This window comes from Galeopterus variegatus, unplaced genomic scaffold, assembly GCF_000696425.1.
Source record: "Galeopterus variegatus unplaced genomic scaffold, G_variegatus-3.0.2 Scaffold5232, whole genome shotgun sequence".
Taxonomy (NCBI): domain Eukaryota; kingdom Metazoa; phylum Chordata; class Mammalia; order Dermoptera; family Cynocephalidae; genus Galeopterus; species Galeopterus variegatus.
Window position 1 is genome coordinate 108292 of NW_007731343.1, and position 20800 is coordinate 129091.

The 20800-nt window shown below is 50.3% G+C and overlaps 1 protein-coding gene across 1 annotated transcript; it reads left to right on the plus strand.

The window, feature by feature from the left end:
• Positions 1 to 11: 11 nt before the first annotated feature.
• On the plus strand, positions 12 to 7163 carry LOC103604560 (maestro heat-like repeat family member 5). Its single transcript, XM_008589134.1, has 5 exons — positions 12 to 275; positions 1338 to 1460; positions 6072 to 6174; positions 6375 to 6449; positions 6964 to 7163. Exons 1-5 carry the CDS (start codon positions 12 to 14, stop codon positions 7059 to 7061), a joined length of 663 nt encoding a protein of 220 aa, XP_008587356.1. The 3' UTR covers positions 7062 to 7163.
• The last annotated feature ends 13637 nt before the right edge of the window (positions 7164 to 20800 follow it).

Sequence of the window (20800 nt, forward strand, 5' to 3'; positions counted from 1 at the left end):
TGGATGGACACATGGACGACGGAGGGGTGGATGGACACATGGACGATGGAGGGGTGGATGGACACATGGACGATGGAGGGGTGGATGGACACATGGACGATGGAGGGGTTAATGGACACATGGACGATGGAGGGGTGGATGGACACATGGACGATGGAGGGGTGGATGGACACATGGACAATGGAGGGGTGGGGGTTAATGGACACATGGACGATGGAGGGGTTAATGGACACATGGACGATGGAGGGGTGGATGGACACATGGACGATGGAGGGGTTGGTGGACACATGGACGATGGAGGGGTTGATGGATGGAAGACCAGTATAGGACAGGATGTAACAATATGAGAGACTGAGGGGTACAGGCTCGGTCTAGGAGGAAGGCAGGGCGGGGGTCACCAGGGCAGGCTGCTGGGGGATTCTGGCGTCTCTCTAGGCTTCAGCAACTGCAGAGTCTGAAGATGAGCTACTCAGAGGCCAAGGTTCACCCAGGGAGGGAGGGCCATGCATTCTATGAGCATTGGGCAAAGGCAGTAAGGTTAAGCTGGGCATGGCCTCGCTGGGGACAAGAGAGTGCTACTGTGTCCCCCCAAGTCAGCAAAGGAGGGAGAGTCCAGGCCCACAGGCTGAGTGGTTAGCGACAGACATTTATGGTCTCACAGTTCTGGAGCTGGAAGTCCGAAATCCAGCTGTGGCAAGGCGGTTCCTCCCAAGGCCTCTCTCCTTGGTGTGCAGACAGCGTTTTCTCCATGTCCTCACATGGTTGTCCCTGTGTGTGTCTGAGTCCTAATTCTTCTTAGGAGGACACCTGTCAGCCTGGATTAGGACGGACCCGTATGACCTAAACTTAACTAAATTATCTCTGTAAAGGCCTTACCTGCAAATACAGTCCTATGCTGAGGTCCTGGGGATTAGGGCTTCAACATATGGATTTGCAGGGGGAGACACAAGCAGTCCATATAGGCTCGTTCCAAGAGCAGCCTAAGACCAGGGGCTCATGGCCGTTGGGTGCTGGGGAGCAGCTGGTCCCTTCCTCGGATGTCTGTACCTTGTCCATCTGGCCCTTGAGAGAGGCCTCAGGGTGGGAAAGGAGGCCTGGCAGCCAGGGTGAGTATGAATCAGAGCAGGACACCTATGGGCTTCAGGAGTGAAGACACCGTTGTGGGGTCACCTCTGTCTCTGGTGGTCACAGCCGCCCCCATCTAGGGCACAGACCATATGGCCAGGGACCCTCAGTGCCCCTGGACAGCATGGCTGCAGAGGCCTGCTCCCCTTGGGGTCTGCCGGGGAGAGGGAGCCTGGGGCATGCGGGGTGACCCCTCTCTGCTGTGGCCCCAGAAGACCAAGTTCACCTTCCTGCGCTGTGCCATCCTGCTGCGGTGGGAGTTCCGGAAGGAGCTGTTCAGCAAGTTGGCGTGGGGCCACGGGCTGGGCGCCGAGAACGACGTCTTCGTGTACATGGTGAGAAGTGGGGGTGGGGACAGAAGGCTGTGAGCAGCCACCTCAGCTCTGACGGGTGTCCTGCGGGGGGATGGGGCAGGGCTAGGGTGCCCTTGGTGGCATTCGATCTCCATCCTGAGGGTGTTTATGAAGTGACTCGAGCCCCAGGGAGGGAAGCATTTGCCCCCAGCAGTGGAGCTCAAGCCCTCACAGCAGGCCCTGGTGGACACTCCCATCGTGTGCCTGCAACTGTGTCTCTGGGCCACAGCACCCGCTGGGGCCCCAGTTCAGACAGGAGGAGGCCCTGTACTTCCCAGACTTCCCAGACCCTCGGGAAGAGCCAGGCCAAAACGGCGCAGACATTCCTGGCTCCTGCTCTCAGATGAGGCAGAGATGAATGGGGAGGGGTGGACAGGACACGCCACACCTCTGCTTTCTAGCAACCAATTCAGTTTCTGCCTCCAGTCTCTCCTCCTGCCCTGTGACTGGGAGCCTCACCTGGGCTGTCGAGACGGCAGTCCTGGGCTCTTAAGCAGGGCTGCATTGCAGGCGGGCAAAGCCGACCTGTCCTCAGCTGGGCCTCCGAGCCCAGCCACTGCCCATCACCTCTGCTGGCCCGCCCGCCCGGCACTCCAGCCTCTGGGATATTCCTCCCTGTTCATGTGCTTTAAGAGGCCACTGCGCTTCCTAAGGGCCGGGGCTCTGGGGAACACGAAGGGCAGGGAGACTTGCCATAGCTTGTATCTTGTCCCTACCACCTCCCTCCTCCGAGTGGACGAAGGGCAGAGCCACCACCTGCTTGAGTGGAGGGAGGCAAGTGTGGAAGGAGGAACCTGGTAGAAACCTCCTCCTGCCGTCCAGCCACCGTGCGCCCAGCTGTCCCCAGGAGGCCGCACACCTGGACAGGAGCAGTCCGGGAGAGCTTCCTGGAGGAGGCAGGGCGGGGGAGGGAAGGGGGTGGGGCAGAAGTTTCCTGAGAGGGTGGAGGGGGCTCCCTGGTGGGGGAGGTGAGGATCTGTCTGAGCAAAGGTTGGCAGGGAGAGGGACGTTTGGGAAACATGGCAGCAAGGACAAGCCCACCTCAGCCTGGCACATGGCAAGTGGCCTCATGGGCCAGCTCCAGTCAGGGCTGCTCGGCTGTGGGTTGCCTGTTCAGATCCTTCCCCCTTTCATTGTGGGTTGTTGGTCTTTTGCATGGAAATGTGCATGAATTCTTCTTGCACCCCGTGTGGGTCCTGGGGCAGTTGTTGTGTGGCAGATGCGTTTGCTGCATTAGTGACTCATGCTCTCCCTTTGCTGTGGTGTCCCTCTACAGAAGCTTTCAGTTTCAACGTAGCCAAATATATTAGTTTTCTATGGTTTGTGCTGTGGGATCTTACTAAGAAGTCTCCACTCTACGGAGCAGTATCGGTATCGGGAATGGCCTGAGAGACAGATGTGCAGAGATGGGATTTGGGGTGGGTTGGGCTGTGCCTCTGCATGTGAGTGTGGTGCTGAGCTCCATGCCCACGGGAAGTGGCACGCCGGCCACCTGCTGCATGCAGTGGCACTACGTGTTGTCAGGCTGTCCCCTGTGGTTGATGATGGCGACCACAGAGGTACGGACCTTTGGAGCCCAGGAGCTGCTGCCCTTGACTGTCACACCACGATCATGACCTTAAGTGTGCTGTGTCAATCAGGGTCTCTTCAGGAAACAGGCACCATGCAGCACTTTGAGCAAGGAACATGCAATTTGAAGAGTTACTACCTGCAGCCGGGGTTTGGAACTGCAAGAGGTTGGCTAGTGAGAAGGACAGAGGATTCTAGAAGATAGAGGAATGGCAGGACTTACACATGCAACACAGCAGCACATGTAACATCATGCGATATGTGATAGCCGCTCCCCTGGGGCTGAGATAAGTGCCCAGAGAAGACACCCTCCCCCTGATAACTCTCTTGATAGCAGAATCGATGGGGTGCAGAATTCAGGACATAAGCCCTCTGAGATGCCAGGAAAGCTCACTCACGGGGAGGTGTCACACAGGAGACACCCCGCTACACAATGCCCGAGGGGGCTCCGGGGGCAAGGCTGCTCCCACCTCGCAGTGCTGGCCACTGTGCTCCGGGGAGCTGAGTGCGGGAGAGGTGGCCGCTGGGTGTGCAGGGCCAGGGAGCTGTGTCTCTCCCTCGCTGTCTGTGGCCTGCACAAAGGAGGTGCTCACAGGCTGAGACCATCCTCACAGAGCAGGCAAAACAGGTGAATTTGGAGCTGAGAGGTGGAAAAAAAGAAGAAGAAGAAGAAACGAGGAGGAGGAGGGGGGGAGGAGGAGGAGGAGGAGGAGGAGGAGAAGAAGAAGAAGAAGAAGAAAAGAAAAGTAAAAGAAAAATCAGTAACAGGCACGACAGAATCTCCCACATGTGTGCTGCTGGCCTCCCACGTTGCTCTGGTCCGCGTGTCTTAACCTCAGTGTCACATCTCCCATCTCTTCCCTCTCCCAGTGCTGCAATTTGGGTTTTTTCCCAGATTTGTCTCCCTCTTTTCTAACTCTATCTTTACCCATCTCCAGTTTGCTCTTAAACCAAACGCTGACTCCCCCCTGCCAACAGCTCTACTTTTCTCTTTCTTCCTTGTCTGTCTCTCCTTCCTCATAAGGTCCTGCCCTTTCCTTATGAGTCCCCATTCCCCACAAATGTAATCATTTAAGCACATACTTTGTCTCTGCTAGGTAGTTCGCGCATCTGAAATTCTCGAGGACCTAATCTTGCCATTGGTTGTGTTTTCTGGCCCTCACTTGTGGCGGATTTTCCCCTCATTTCTCTGTGAATCCCAAGACGACTCATTCCAGGGTGTCTTTGTATTTGCTGCTGATCTGGAACAAATTCGTATGCTGATCTCTCAGCTCTGAAGTCCCCACAGGATGCAGCCAGTGTAGATCCAAGCTAAGTCCCCAGGAGGCTCTCGGTCACCCTTCCTTAAGGAAACGCGTCTTCTCCCGGGCCGGGATACAGACACACGTGCTTTTGTTCTCTATGGCTGCCCTTGGAGTCTTGCTGGTCCAAGTCCGGTTCTCAGCGTGCCTGTTTTCTGCCGGGGTCCCTCTTCCTCCTGAGGCTCCCAAGGGCCCAGGGCCACCTTGGGCGTTGGGGTGGACGCCCAGCCTCAGCATGCTCGAGGTGGTCCAAGCATCGGCTCACACGCCGGGGGCTCTGGTGCTGTCCCCGCACAGCTCCGCCCTCAGGGATTGCTCCTTGTTTTTAGCTAGTTCAGCTGAGGATTTTTTTTTTTTTTTTTTTTTTCCTTTTTGCGACCAGCCACACCGCACTCAGCCAGTGAGCGCTGCGAGCGCACCAGTCGTCCCTATATAGGATCCGAGCCGGCGGCGGGAGCGCTGCTGTGCTCCCAGCGCCGTACTCTCCCGTGTGCACCCGGGCTCGGCCCAGCTGAGGATTTTTTTTTTTTTTTCCTTTTTGCGACCAGCCACACCGCACTCAGCCAGTGAGCGCTGCGAGCGCACCAGTCATCCCTATATAGGATCCGAACCTGCGGCGGGAGCGCTGCTGTGCTCCCAGCGCCGTACTCTCCCGAGTGCACCAGGGCTCGGCCCAGCTGAGGATTTTAAGAGAAATTTGTTGCTAACAGATTCCTTCCTCTCGGAGGCGTTCCCATGCAGGGAGAGGTACATGCACTACCATTTGTGTTTGGTTTAGTATCCAGTTTATTAATCTTATTAATTTATTAAACTGCACCTTTTAAAACATTAAACAGCCAATATTACTCATGTTACATTTGTCCATTATTAAGGCAACTTATAAATTAAAACTTATGGATTTAACAAAGTAAGTTTCCCTGCATATTTGCATAATGATTACAAATTTATTGACACCCCTCTAAATGCTTAGTTAAAATCCTAGGTTTGAATATCAGATTCTCCCGAGTGTTTCAAGCACTGTAAATACGACGAGACATGATGTCACTGGAACTATAAGGTGACCATCTGAATGTCACTGCTTGACACTCCTATTTCCATCCTTCTTTGCCTTACCCCTCCTCCCGCCCTGCACAGACCTTCCATTTGCGCACCTTCCCAAAATTGCTGCTGCTGTCTCAGATGGGCGCGGACTGCAGGAGCAGCTTCCCCGCCGATGCCCTGGGTAGAGTTTGCCACTGGCTGTCACTTACCCCAAGGCCCTGTCCACGGTGACTTTTCACTTACCCCACCATGTACATTTTACTCTCAAGAGTCGGTGCTGTTCCTAGGAACTTCATCTTCAAGTTTGCAGTGGCCAACTTCCCTTTCCTACTGCACGGCCGTCCTGATGCTGCAACCTGGTCTGTGACATTGTTAAACACTCCTTTGATCTGGTGATTTGTGGTATTTGAAACTCGTGGATTATGTGTTCGTTATTAGTGTTTTAACATAGGTGGCTCCGAGCCGTCCGCTTCCCACGGCACCGCTGAGGCCGCTCGGGCCCCGGCTCCAGCCCCTCCCCTCCCCACCACAGCCCTGCGGGCCGGCCCTGGCTCTGGACCCAGACGGGGTGGCTGCCCCTCATTTCCAGGCAGTGGGGGGACCTCAGGCAGAGCCAAGTCTCAGAGGCCAGGGAGCCGCAGGGGCCCCGACCTGGCCACAGACACCTCCTCCCCATCCCCAGGTGGAGAGCAACTTTGGCAGCTACCACCAGTTTCTCATGCAGGCCTTAGTGTACCTGCAGAGCCCCCACCAGAGCCTGAAGCTGGCAGCCATGAAGTTCATCGGTAAGTGCTGGCCCTGCGGCCCTCAGCCCCCACCTCTCCTAGCGTCTGCTCTAGAGGGGCAGTGGCTCCGGGCCCAGTGGGGTGGACAGAACCGGCCCATTGGCCAAGGCTGGCTCCCACCGCACGAGCTGACCCGCCTCCATCAATGGGCTTGGGTCACCCCCAGCCCCAGTGCCCACCACCTGCCCTAACTGAACCAGGGGAGATGCTGCAGGATTACTTCACTGACCTCTGCTTCTACTTGAAGAAGGGCGACGTGAGGATCCTGAGGAAACGTAAGCCGGGACCTTGGTCCTGAGCCCGGGGCTGGGCGGCTGGGAGGGGATCTGTCTGCTCCGTGACACTTGAGGAGGCCCCTCTGGCCAGGTTGTGTCTCCCCGAGACTAGCCTCTCCCGAAAGTGGGGCATCATCTCTTCCTTCAGATTGGGGCTCAGAGGACAGGCTGTGTCCCCTCAGCTGGGGTCCTGGGGCAGAGCTGTGGCCCCCACTTACCCAGGACAGGCTGTACCCCCTCAGCTGGGGTCCTGGGGCAGAGCTGTGACCCACACACACCCAGGACAGGCTGTGTCCCCTCAGCTGGGGTCCTGGGGCAGAGTTGTGACCCCCACACACCCAGGACAGGCTGTGTCCCCTCAGCTGGGGTCCTGGGGCAGAGCTGTGGCCCCCACCCCTGACACACATGGAACAGGCTACGCCTTCACCCGGCCCTCCTCGGGGCCACATCAGGCTGCCAACTCCTGGGCCTGGGGGACCGGGCCATGCATTGGGACCTGTGGTCTCTGCTGCAGACTTTGAGATCCTCAAGCAGGACCAGGACCGCAGGTGCCGCAGGTTCTACCTGAGCTTCTCGGAGGACATCACGGAACTGTCTCACTTTGTGACCTGAGTTGCTGGCCCTGCGGCCGGCTCGAGTGTGTTGTCGTTCTCGTTGTTTCGTTGTGGTTGTTGCTGCCGTTGAGCTCTATCTTTATTAAATGCTGGCATGGCCTCTCAGGCTCTCCCTGCCTCTCCTCAGGCGATCAGGACGGGGCCAGGCTTCCCTTCCAAGCCAGACGACAGCTGTCTGTGGGGTCGGACAGGGCCTGGCGGCCACTCGGGGGGATGTCTCACTTGTCTGGAGAGAGCCAGGGATGTCCCCACTGGCCCTGGACCACAGCACAAGGCTGCCAGCGCCTCAGGTTCATCTGCGACAGCCCCGCCCACCTCTCCCTGTCCTCAGGTGGTCCCAAGACCCTTCCCCCAGGGCCTGGAAGCCTCTCACGCATTCACCCTGGTCCAGGCTGCCCCGCCTCCCCCTGCCCCTTCCATTCTCGTCCCCGACCCCAGTGAGGCCTTCTCCTCCACGTGGCCCTGCGGTTCCCTGAGGCCGGTCCTGCCTCCCCGTCTGCCCTGCCTGCCAGCTGCCCTGTGGCCTTCCCCAGTCACTCACACTCACCTGGGCCCTTGCAGAGCCCCCCAGGACCCCATCTCGGCTCTCCCCAGTTTGGCTGCTTCTCCTTTGCTCTCTGAGTTCCCAGTGTCGATGTCCACCACCCGCTCTGCGAAGTCCTCCCTCCTTCCTCGAGCCCAGATAGGGGGCCCTGCAGCTGTGCCCACGGCCCCCGGCTCCCACCCACGGCTGCTGTTGGGCAGCATGCCAGGCTCCTCAGAGAGTTCTTGGCACATGGTCATCACCCATCACTCCATAACCACACGAATGAGGACAGTGCCTTGGACATGGTTCTTGTCCTTGAGAGGCGCCCAGGGAGCTGTCCAGGGGGCATGTGATGGGTTAGGTCAGACGCCTAGAAACCACCAGAGACTGCCACCTCCCTGCCACTTCCCTAGGATGGGCACTTCCTGGAGGAGGTGGTGCCTGAGCAAAGAGAGAGGCCAGCGGTGGGAGCCGGCTGGGGGAGAGAAGGATGCCTGCCCAGCGATCTGCGCCTGAGTCTGCTTGAGCTGTGGAGCCGTGGGCGTGTTGAGTAGGAGAGAAGGACAGAACCCCATCCGTCCCAGGCCTTCCCAGAAGGCTGAGGGCAGAGGTCCCCAGCAGTGGCCACCCTCCAGTGCCCAACCAGCCCCTCTCCCTCCTCCCTTCTAAGTACCGTGTGACAGGGAGGCTGAGTAGCTGGAGCAGGACAGGTGAGGGGTGGGGCAGGTGCATCTAGTCAGGTTGGAGAAGCCAAGGGTGGCAGGTCAGACCTGCAGGGGCAGTCGAGCTGTGGTGTGGGTTTGCAGGGTTGGTGCTGAAGCCCTGGCATGGGGGAGAACACGTCGTGGGGAAGTGGGCCAGCGGACTGCATTCCCTTCCAAGTGCCCTGCCCCCAGTAGGGGGCACTTAGAAGAAGCAGCCAGAGAGAAAAGAGCAATGCTGCGGCAGTGTGGAGTTATAGGAGCCAGGAACAGAGAGGGCCACGAGAAGGAAGGGGCGGTCGCCCACGTGGGATGCTCTCGAGAGGCTGGCGATGAAGGCAGAAGGGACCCATGTCACTTTCCAGAGCACTTGGGAGGTGGGCAGGTAGGGCCAGGGCCAGGATGGAGGTTTCCAATCTGCAGTGTGCAGACTAGGCGCTCTCAAAATAAGTAAGGGAAATCTCTAAAAGCTTAAAAACAAAAAACAAAATTGAAGAATCTGAAACGATGAGCTGACACCAGAATAGTGCATGGAAAGCAACTGAAATATCCAGGGCTGCGCTCAGGACCAGTGCTGCAGCTGAGGCTGGGCTTGGAAGGTCAGCCTTGGCTCCCAGGAGCGGGGGAGGGAGAGCCAAACCCAATGCTCTCTTGGACTCTGGCAGGACTCTGGCAGCAGCACCCCCTGGTCCCAGCAGAATGAGCACGAAGCCTTCCCAGAGGGGGGCATTTTCGCCCTGGGCCCTCTGCACGCAGACAGATTGAGGTGAACCATACGTGAGCTCCCAGAAAAGCTTACAGACGTGGGCAGGGAAGTCACAAGCGCGAGTCCTCAGAGAAGTTACAATAGTTTTCATCTTCCAGGAACTTCAGATACTGGAATTAACAAAATAATCATGTATGAAATATTTAAAGAAAAAACAGAACCAAAAAATTAGCAAGGATAAAGAAATGTAAAAATGACCAAACAGTTCTGAAAAAGAATTGGACAGATAGGAAAAATACAATTGTTAAATCTCGGTGGCTAAATTAAATAGCATATTTGGCATAGCTGAAGAGAGAATCAATGAGCTGAAAACTAGATATGAAATTACTAGAAATTCTCCAAAATTGACGAAAGATACAAATCCACAGCTGCAGGAAGCACAACATATATCCAGGAAGGTAAATAAACAGACATCCACGTGTACACATACTGTTAGGACACAAAAGAAAACTATCTTAAAATAGCCAGAGAGGAGAAGAGACCCCCACACAGGAATGACAGCGGCAGACTTCTGAACAGGAGTGATGGAAGCCAGGCGGGAGTGGAGTGAAGCTTCACAGCTGCCCACCCGGAATGGCGGACCCAGCAACACTTGCCTTCAGGCATGAAGGTGCGGTGAACACGTTTCCAACACGGCTACGAGCACAGGCCACTGTGTCCCTGCCCCCAGGTCAGCCTGGAGACACTAGAAAAGTAAAAGGGACTCCAGGAACCAACAACACCAAAGGAGTTGCACTCCTGGGGAGACCGAACGCTATTTTGAACTGGTGGATTTTGGGGTGCAGCGGGGGGGATGGAGCCTGGGAAAGGGCGGGCAGCTGGAGGTGGCAACATGAAGACAGACGGAGGAGGGCTTGTGAGGTTCTACCCTTGTCACCCTGTCCCCGGTACACACATGCTCCCTTGGGGTTGCAGTGTCTGCATCCTCATAGAAGAAATGAGGGTAGCAACCCAGGCACTTGTGCAGGGGTCCTCGGGTGACAGCACGGGGCCAAAAGCTCTTCTCAGGTGACAAGTTGATGAAAATACATGTGGACCAAACAAAGACACCTGGGCATTTATATGCCCATCTCTCACTGCACGCCACGGCTGGTGGGCTACAAACCAAGGAGACGGCCTCCTCACCATGCTGCCTGTCCTAGAGTGGAGAGACCCCTGACCGGCAAAGCAGAGGGATCAGCCCTAGTTCTGGGCTCCCCATCCCAAGGCTCCCCCTTAACACACTTGGGCTGACACAGACTGAGATCCGTCCTCAGCCCTCTGTACTTTACCAAGAAGAATGCCTGCCACACCCAAACAACTAGGCACCTAGAAGACAACTGCCTGAAAGAAAATCAGTAAATGGCACATGTACTACCTGACACAGAGGTGTTGGGACAGATGGACTGAGAACTGAGCATATTAAACGTACTTAAAGAGAAATAGGGAGGCATTCGGATATAAAAACCTGTCCAAAAAGAAGCAAGAAGAAACATGTGGTGTTAAAACTGTTGTAATTAAAGCAAAGAATATTATGAATGGGGCAGTAGCAGGGGCAGGTGGCTGCAGCATCAATCAGTGAGCTGTATTCTGGGCTAAGGGAGTCTCCTGGAAGGCAGGAAAGCATATATAGAAAGAGGACATGTAAAAGAAAAACTAAGGTATGGAAAACCTGAAAATAGAAATAACCTTCTTAGAACTGAAAAGGAGATGCAAGACTTCAGACTGAACAGGTTCACAGAGTGTTAAAGAGGGAAGGTAAGGAAAAACACACTAATTTCATTATAATACCTTTTAAGAACATTAAAGACAAAGAGAAAATTACAAATGCATCTACAGAAGAAAAGCAAAGCCTTAACATTAACAGGAGCAAGAGGGTGGCTGGTTAGCTCAGTTGGTTAGAGCACAGTGCCGATAACACCAAGTTGTGGGTTTAGTCCCTGTATGGGACATGAACGCAGCTATGCAGATTTTTAAGGGGTAAAAAAAAAAGGCAAGGATTGGTTTACTATCAGACACCTCAACAACAATTGTGGACATGAGAAAACAACAGAATAATATTTTTAAATACCAGAGGTAAATAGTTATGAATTTAGGACTTTTTATCCAACCAAACCATCACTCAAATGTGACTGTGTAATAAAAGTGCAACTAGGCATGTAAAACCTCAAAAGGTTTGCCACACAGAGACCGCATCAAACACACTTCAGAAGGAAGTGCTCCAATAGTAAGAGAAACAGATCCAGTAGATTTTTTAAAAAGGTTTGGGAAGTCAGGGTGACCAAACAGCTTGGTGAACCTTACAACTGTCTGAAAATAGAGGATGGGAAAAGATATACTAGCACAGACAACCCCAGATAGCTGTGCTAGCAATGTTATCATCTGACAAGCTAGAACCCAAGACACAAAAAGCTATGGTAAGGGACAAATGGAAGCTATATTCATCATGAACATAGAAGCACCAAAAAATACAGCCTCAAGATGTATCAAGTAGCAACTGACAGAATCTTACCAAATTTTAGGGCATATTGCAAAGCCATGGTAGTAAACTTAAAAAGCAGTAGCAGAAAAGAAAAATGATGTGTTTTGGCTTGAGAACACAGAACAGTAGAGAGCTCAGGAACAGATCTGTATTTACACTTCTAGGAACTGGGTACATGGAAAGATGGCAAAAGAAATCCATAGAGAAAGGACGAACTATTTCATTGCTCATGTAGGCAACAGGCTCTCCATACAGAGAAAAACTAAACTGGTTCTCTATCCAATGCCACACAAAAGTTGGCTCCGGAACTACATACACAAGGAAGGGCTTTAACGTTAATAAAATGTGATAGAGAACGTCGTTGTGACCTGTGGGCAATGAGGTATTTGTGTAGACCTATCACTAATGAGGTTTGCAATAAACAAACTTTGAAAACACAAACCATAAGACAAAATTTGATATATTTGATTACATCAATATTAAAATGAAAAACACAAGGCTATGGCTACACCAAATTAAGATTGCAGACATTATTACCGTGATTAAATTTTTGTTTAATGAAGGACATTGCAGGTAAAGGGAAGACACAGGTGAAACGTGAAGATACTTGCGAGAGCTGAAACAATCATCTAAAATCCACAAACGACACCCACAAATGAGCCAAGAAGAGGCAGCAGCTGAGCAGGACAGGACCTCCCCAAAGTTAACTAGTGTATGGAAAGATGCATAAACTCATTAATAATTAGAGAAATGCACTTAAACAGAATGATACATCAGTTTATGCCTCTTTGATTGGCTAAAATTAGGAAGTCGGTTTCCTCCCGATGTTGGTGAGATGGTGGGGGGTAGGCACACACCGCTGTGAGCGTTGTGGGAGCAACTTGACATCACTGGGCCAGCTTGAGAACACACGTGACTTGATAACCCAGCCATCCCACTCCTGAGTTTGCAAAACAGAGACAAGTCCAAAGGGGACCTGCACGAGGATGTACACTACAGTGATGTTGTGATGGCAGAGAGTGAGAAACAGATGAAATATAGGGAACGTGTGCCACGGAGGACTAGACAGCGGCAGAGTGGATTAGCCCTGGTTCTGTTTCTGACTGGAGTAAGAACGTTCCGCCTGTCTCTCCCACTGAATGTAACTGGAGTTCCTGGACCATACGCACAGGCAGCTATCTGAGGACTCTGAAAAGCCGATACTAGCAAGTGGGTTGTGGAACTCAGGGTTCCACTGGACTGGCAGAAAGTTTCCTGTTTCTTCTCTGGCATTTCCTCGCCTGAACTCAAAGACAGCCTAAAACCTGGACGTGCTTATTGGGCGCAGACAGCAAGAGTTTCAGGGGAAGCCTCTGTGTTTAATCCGAAGCAGCTGGTGGCAGTGCAGGCACTAAAACTCCAAGACAAGAGTGTGGGGAAGGAACACCCACTGCTTTTTTGTTTTCCTCTCTACTGTCTTGGCACTTGACCCAGGAGACAGGCTCAGTCACAAAGACGCTCAGCAGAGCCAGGAAGCTTAAGTCCCAGCTTTCTAAGTGGAAGGCCAGGATGGGGGGTCTGCTACGAGCCAGAAAGTTTTGGGAAGTTACACAGAGGAGAGAGTGTGGGAAGGCAACCACATAAAGTTGCGTGTGAACTCCCGGGCTCACCCCATCTTGGGTCCATCCCTAAACAGTATGCCATAAGCATTCAGAACTGATCTGTAGGGCAGACTGCTGCCTAGGTCCCAGGCTTGCCACTGGGTGGTGTACACACAAGAGAGACCCCAGTGGTGCTGGAAAAGCTTCTAAAATGGAACTGACATTAGAGCCCAGCTCACGGAAGGTGGAACTAGCAGTGTGAACCTAACCTAGCTGATTGCCTGCAAAAACAAACAAAAAGTGAACATCCTCCATAAGATTTCAACAGGATCCAGGGTCTCACAACCAAATATTTACAATGTCCAGGATGCAATTCAAAATTACTTGACATGTAACATAAAAAAAAAAGTCAAAAAACAATTGCAAAGGAAACTACATTCAACAGACACCAAGAGGCGACACAGGTGCCAAAGTTATCAAAGACTTTAGAGTGACTGTTGTCACCATGCACTGCAAAGTAACACAATAAACAAAAGATTACAATGTCTCCACGGAAAAGCAGAAGCTCAGAAACCAAAAAGAAAAAGAAGCATCTTGGAAAACAATGACAGGTCGAGGCAGGGCAGTGCTGGGGAAAGAACATGAGACTGATCAGCAGGACAGAAGAGAGAGCCCAGGGACAGACCCGTGTGAATACAGTCACCCAGAAGGAAAAAAGGCAACAGAATGCAGAGAAATCCCCTTGCCTTGCACCTCTCGCAAAAATTAACTCAGAAAGTATCTTAGACCTAAAACTAACATGTGAAACTGTAAAGCTCAGGTGGCCTTGGATTTGATGATGAGTTTTTAGATACAACACCAGAATCCCAACCATAAAAGAAAAAAATTGGTAAGTCAGACCCTTTGAGATTGAAAACTTCTGCTCTGCCAAAGGCATTGCTTAAAGAGTGAAGAGACGGGCCACAGCCTGGGAGAAAAAATCTGAAAAACATGCATCTGATCAAGGACTTGTATCCAAAATATATAAAGAGCTCTTAAAACTCAACAAGAACTCGACAAGAAAACAAATGATCTGATTAGAAAATGGGCAAAAGATCTGAAGAGGCACCTCGCCAAGAAGATGCGCAGATGGCAAATGAGTACATGAAGAGATGCCCAGAGCCCTGTGCCACCGGGGAACTGCAAATTACAGCAACAGTGAGATGCCAGCAGTGCACATGCATTAGAACGACTGAAATAACTATTTAAAAAATCTGACAACACCAAATGCTGGCAAGGATGCAGAGCAACAGGAAGCCCTATTCCCTGCGGCTGGGAGTGCAGGGTGTGCAGACTGTGAGGGAGACAGTCCAGCGGCTTCTCGCAATACTGGATGCTGTCTCACCATCTGATCCAGCATTGACTGAGGGGTTTATTCCAAGGAGATGAAAACTTATGTCCCCACACACACCTGCACATGGATATTTACAGCAGCTTTGTTCATAATTGCCAAAAACTGGAAGCAACTGAGATGTCCCTTAGCAGGTGAAAGAATGTCACCTGTGGTGCATCCCAACAATGAACACTATTCAGCGCTAGAAAGAAATGAGCACCAAGCCGTAAAACAGCACGGAGGACCCTTGACTGCATATCACCAAGTGAAAGGAGCCAGAGTGAGTAGGTTGCATATGTGTGATCCCAAGTCCATGACACTCTGGAGCTGTGGAGACAGTAAAAAGATCAGTGGGTGTCAGGGGCTGGGGAAGGAGGAGAGGGACACAATATGTGAAGCACAGAGATACTTAGGGGGTGGACCTGCTCTCTGTGATGCAGAACGGTGCACAGATGTCTGTGTCAAAACCCACAGGACGTACAACACGAAGAGTGGACCTTGATGTAAACTCTGGGCATACTGATTGATTAATTGTAACAAGTATACCGCACTGATGCAAGATGTTAATAATAGTGGACACTGCGGGGGTGGGGTAGAGGTGTGTGTATGAAACTCCGTAAAAATAAAATTAAATAATAAACAATAAAATAAAAAATGTAAAAGAACCAAATGGGAATTTTAGAACTGGAAAATACAATAAGTGAAAAAAGAAAAATTTACTGGGCGGTCTCAACAGCACAATGAAGATAAGAAAAGAAAGACCGAACTTGAGGCTCAATCAATAGACGTTATCAGGTCTGGACCCCAGAGAGAAAAGAAACTGACAAAAAATGGACACAGCCTCCGAGGCCGTGGAACAACGGCCAATGTCTGCTGTCCACGTCACCAGAGATGACAGGCCGGGGAAAGGACGATCTAGGGGAAGCATCTGGAGAAATAATGGCTGAAAGTTTTCCAGTTTGGGCAAAGACAAACTTACAAATTCAGATACGAACTCAAAACAGGACAAACTAAAAGAGGTTCACGCCAAGACACACCTTAATCAAGCTGCTGAAAACTGAAGACAAAGATCTTGAAGCCAGCCAAAAAAAAAGGCACATCACATAGAGAAGAGCACTGATTTTAAAGACGTGAATTTCTCATCAGAAGCCGCGGAAGCCAGGACGCGATAAGCACACGTCCGTCAGGAGCTCTGGCGAACAGAAGACACCAGGGAAAGCTCTGATGTAATCCTCACGCCTTACACAAAAGGTAGCTCGGGATGGATCTACGGGTGACACCGGGACGAAGGTTCAGATCCTCTTACCAGCCAGCTGCAAAAAAAAAAGGACCTAAATGTCAAATGCAAAACTGTAACACTTTTAGAATAAAACACAGGAGAAAATCTTTGCGACCTGGGGTTAGGCAAAGAGGCCTCAGGTATGAGACCAAACGCTCAATGTATAAAAGACAAAAACAAAAACTATGTTCTGCAAAAGGCAGCCTTGAGAGAGTGGGAAGAAGCTGCCAGGCAGAGCTGGAGGGATGCTGAGCAGCTGCCATCCCCACGTGTGCACCGTCCTTGGTGGGGATGCTGGGCATTTCCCACAGTGACACACGTGCTGCCGCGCAACCTACAGCTCTGACCGTGGGTATTTGCCCCAGAGAAATGATGGTATCCCTACACAGACTCAGACGTGAATGTTCATAGCAGCTTTTCTCACAATTGTCTAAAACTGGAAACAGCTCAAATGTCCTGCGGTGGGTGAATCAACACGGTACAGCACACCCCTGCAGTGGAGGCCACCACGCGGCGAGGAGGAGCGGGGCTGCCACCCACCGCCACGCAAGGGGGAGGAGCGGTCCTTCACGTGGCATTCTGGAAGGGGCGAAGGTATAGCCTCGAGCAGTGGCTGCCAGGGGGAAGGCTGGGGAAGGGCTGGCTGGAAAGGGGCATCAGGAGGGTGTATGGGGGACAGTGGACTGTCTGTGTCCTGCTCCCCGGGATGGTTCCATGAGTCTAACTCGTGGAAAGCAACAACTGTTGACTGTTGTGGGCCACACAAGTGTGCGTTGTGTGCCTCAAAAAGTTTGCAGAAGAATAGGGTTAAAAGGTAATATGAATCTTTCCATGTACTTTTTTTTTTTTTTTAAGATGACTGGTAAGGGGATCTTAACCCTGGACTTGGTGTTGTCAGCACCACGCTCACCCAAGTGAGCCACGGGCCGGCCCGTTTCCATGGACTTTTAAAAGTACTCTCATATATACATTGGGCCAAACTCATGGAACACTTAAAATGGGCAAATCTTACTGTACATAAATTGCAACTGAATAAAGTTGAATAAAAAATGTAAGATTGAAGTGCGCACAGCACTGTCAGTCGCCAAGCACAGAGAGTATCTGTATGTATGGTCAGGGTAATCTGTGGCATACATTTGGCTGTATGTTTTGTTAAAATAAACCATGTCAAGAGAAAAAAAGAAAAAGAAATAGCAGATCAGATGCACACATAGCAACCCAGATGGATCTTTTTAAAAAGAATGCTTAGTGGAAAAAAGTAAAAAGCAGATTGAGATATATAGCAATATAATTTAAATAAATACACCCTTTGGTCGCCGTACTACGGTTATGTAAGGTGGTAACTGTAGGGAAGCTGGTGAAGGGCTTCCAGAACTTTCTGTACTATCTTTGTTTTTGCAACTTTCCATTTGCCCAAAATTATTAAGAAATAAGAACACTTGCAAACAAAAAAGGCACATTAACCAAATTAGAGTAGTTGCTCATAGGTTGGTGGGAGGGTTATGGGGATACAAATAAATAAGTAAACAAACAAGCAAGGATGGGCTTCACACGGGCCAGTGGTGACACTGTGACATGAGCTGACTGTGATCAACTTGGTCTACACGGAGAAAAAGAAAGGGCTACAAGCAACAGGTGTTCCCTAGTCGGACTAGGAAAGAGCAGGCTCCAGGCAGAAGGAAGGAAAGCGTGAAGCGTTCAGAGGAACAGTGCACAAGGGTCTGTTAGAACATGACAACGATGTATAATTGATGGGATTAAAAATAATACAGAACTAAGATAGTAGACAATGTTACCATGAAAGCCCAAAGAGAATGATTCAATTGTTCCGAGGTCCTTGTATTATTTGCAAGGCGGGTTATTAATGCAGTTTAGACCTCATTAAATTAAATAACTGGTAAAATTTTGAAGATCAGCTGTAATGGAGTAGAAAGAATCTGTATGATTTCCAGATCAATAAAAGATAAAATTATATTAAAAATACATATTTTTAAAATGTAATCATGCTCAAAAATCAAGGAAGATCTTTTTAGAAGTATAATAAAAAGCAGGACAAATGTAGACACTAAGTAAGATGGAGAAACGTATCCAAACATCGGTAATCACCAAAAAAATGTAATTAAAAGGTTAAAAAGTAGAGATTCTCTGATTGGATTTTTAAAAGTGCACTTGTTTGCTGTTACATGAGACATACCTAACATTTGAGAGTAAACCCGTGAAAATACTGTTTAATAAAGGACAGTGAGGGTATTGATATTAATATCAAACAAGATAGGCTTTAAGTAAAAAAAAAAAAAAATCTTATTACACAGAGAGATGGTTGAGATGGTTACTCCAAAATGATTAAAAAAGCTTTCCAATTCTCCAGGAAGACATAACAATTCTAAACTTGTATTTCTCAAAACTTATAAAGCAAAATTTGACAGGATTACAAAGACAGAAGAAACAACCCACTATTATAGTGGAAAATTTCAATACATCTATTCCAATTATTGATAGTCAAGCAGATACAAAATAATTGGAAGTTATAAGAAATAGGAAAAAACAAACTAAAGTATATCTTCTGTTCTCTCCCCACACTCTCAACACAACAGGATGTTTCTGACTCCAGATGCATGTGTGTGTAGGGGGGTGTCCACACGGGAAGCAGGTCGCACGGACACCAGCTGGGCGTCCTCTGATCCAGTTCAGTTCCAACACCATCTACCTGGAGAGAGCGTCACATCCCACGGGGTCAGGGCTCAGTCCCATGAAGGTGCCCCCACTTTTGATTCCAATCTTAAGCAGTAGGTCGTTCCCATACTTCTGAATGACCTGCTGTAATGGGATTCCTGCAACCCCCTCCTCCATTCAGTTAATATGCTGGAGTGGCTCACAGAACTCAGGGAAACACTTTGCTCACGTTTACCCACTTACTACAAAGAACAGGACAAAGGACACAGATGAACAGCCAGATGAAGAGACGCAGGGCACGGGCGAGGTGTGGGGGAGGAGCTCGGAGCTCCCATGCCCTCCCACGCACTGCCCTCCAGGACCCTCCTCATGGCCAGCTATGCCGAAGCTCCCCAACCCTGTCCTTTTGAGTTTTTGTGACAGCTTCATTATGTAGGTGTGATTGATCCAATCACTGGCCATTGGTGATCAGCTCAACCTTCAGCCCCTCTCCCTTCCTCAGATGTTGGGGGGTGGGTCTAAAAGTTCCAACTCTCTGATCCCACCTTGGTCTGTCTGGTGACCAGCCCCCATCCTGGAGCTACCTAGAGCTGCCAGCTGCCAGTCATCTCATTAGCATACAAAAGACACTCTAGGGCTGGCGGGTGGCCTCAGTTGATTAAGGCGCAGTTTTATAACACCAAGGTCAAGGGTTCAGGTCCTCATACCAGCCAGCCACCAAAAAAAAAAAAAAAAAGAAAAAAGACACTCTTGTTACTCTGGAGCTTCCAAGGGTTTTAGGGTCTCTACGTCAGGTTTTAGGGGACAGGACCAGATACACATTTCACAATACCACAAAGGTACAGGATTTGAGCAATGAAATTGGCCAACTTAGTTCAATGAACATGTAAATGACTATGCACTCAGCAATTAGAAAATACATATGGAATAGTTATAAAAACTGGTCACATACTTTGTAACAAAGCAATTCTCATATAGACTACATTTTATGACAGCATTATAATTAAACTAAAAACAACAACAAAAAAATAGATTCTAAAAATCCCATGATTTGGAACTTTTAAAACATATACAAAATATATATATATTTCATATATCCAAGAAAGTAATCATAATAGAAAACCATGACAACTGAATGATAATGAAAATAATACTTATGGAAACTTGCAGGATGGAGTTAAAGTAACACTTTGAGGGAAATTTATAGCCTAAAAAATGCTTATGTGAGATAATCACAAAGGCTAAAAATGTGTTGAGCATTATGCTTAAGTTAGTTATTTTCATTCATAATAAGACTGTTGGGAAAATAGAACAATTTAATCAGGCTCCCCTCACCTCAGGGCAGGTTGGGGGTGGTTCAGTAAACAGATTGTGTGCGTGTGTGTGGGGGGGTGGAGTTGGTGTGCATTTGCTGCACTGAGGCTCTGCTGGCGACTGGCTCAGGTGGATGCCACTTTGTGCAGCCATGCTTTCCAACCTATGGCTTCCAAGGACCAGTTTGCCAGTTACCTAGCTTATAGACCTGCTTGTGAGGGGACTGGTGACCCAGCCTAGCATGTGAAGGGTTTGTGACCCAGTCCGGACAAAGGGCTTGAGAGGTCTGTGAGCCCCAGGCCCAGCCCTAGCTTTACAATCAGCCCAGTCGGCAGGATTACCAGCAAGTAAAAGAGCCTGACAACTGGCGTGGTCGTGTAGCATTACAATTGGCATCACGAACAGGATTAAGAGCTCTACAACTGGCAATGCCGACAGGATTCCGACATTAGCCTAGCCCGAGTGTCACAACTGGCATAGTCGGCAAGATTCTGAGCTGTTACAGGAGCCAAAAGCTCTTGGAAGAAGGAGGAAATGTGGCTGCTTTTGAATATGCTCTGCCCTATGGCCACTTTCCTGTTGACTGGGATCTGGTTGCCGCTCGCTGTACTTCAAGGCAGCATAGACCAGGCACTACAGCAGAGAACCCTTGGGAAGGGGAGGAAACTTGGCTGTCCTTGAGCATGTGGTACCTGTAGCCACTTCTCTGCTGACCGGAGCCTGGCTGCTGCTCACTATGCAGCAAACTGATCAAGATTAGCAGCAGAAAGCAGAGTTGCTGGAAGCATGGATAAATGTCCTGGAGGATGACATGCAGTGACTGGCCACTCCTGCATCTCACACCGGGGAAAACAACCAACCCAGTGGTGAGTTGGGGAAAGCCGTGTGTCTCCAGGCACAACCTGTTGTGCACAAGAAATTGAGATAGTACAGCAGCAGAAACAGGGAGAGCCCCTGGCTGCAACTATGAGACCTAGGGGTGGATTGTTGGGAAAATAGAATAATTTAATCAGGCCCCCTCGCCTCGGGGCAGGCTGAGGGTGGTGCAGCATTCTCTGTGGGCAG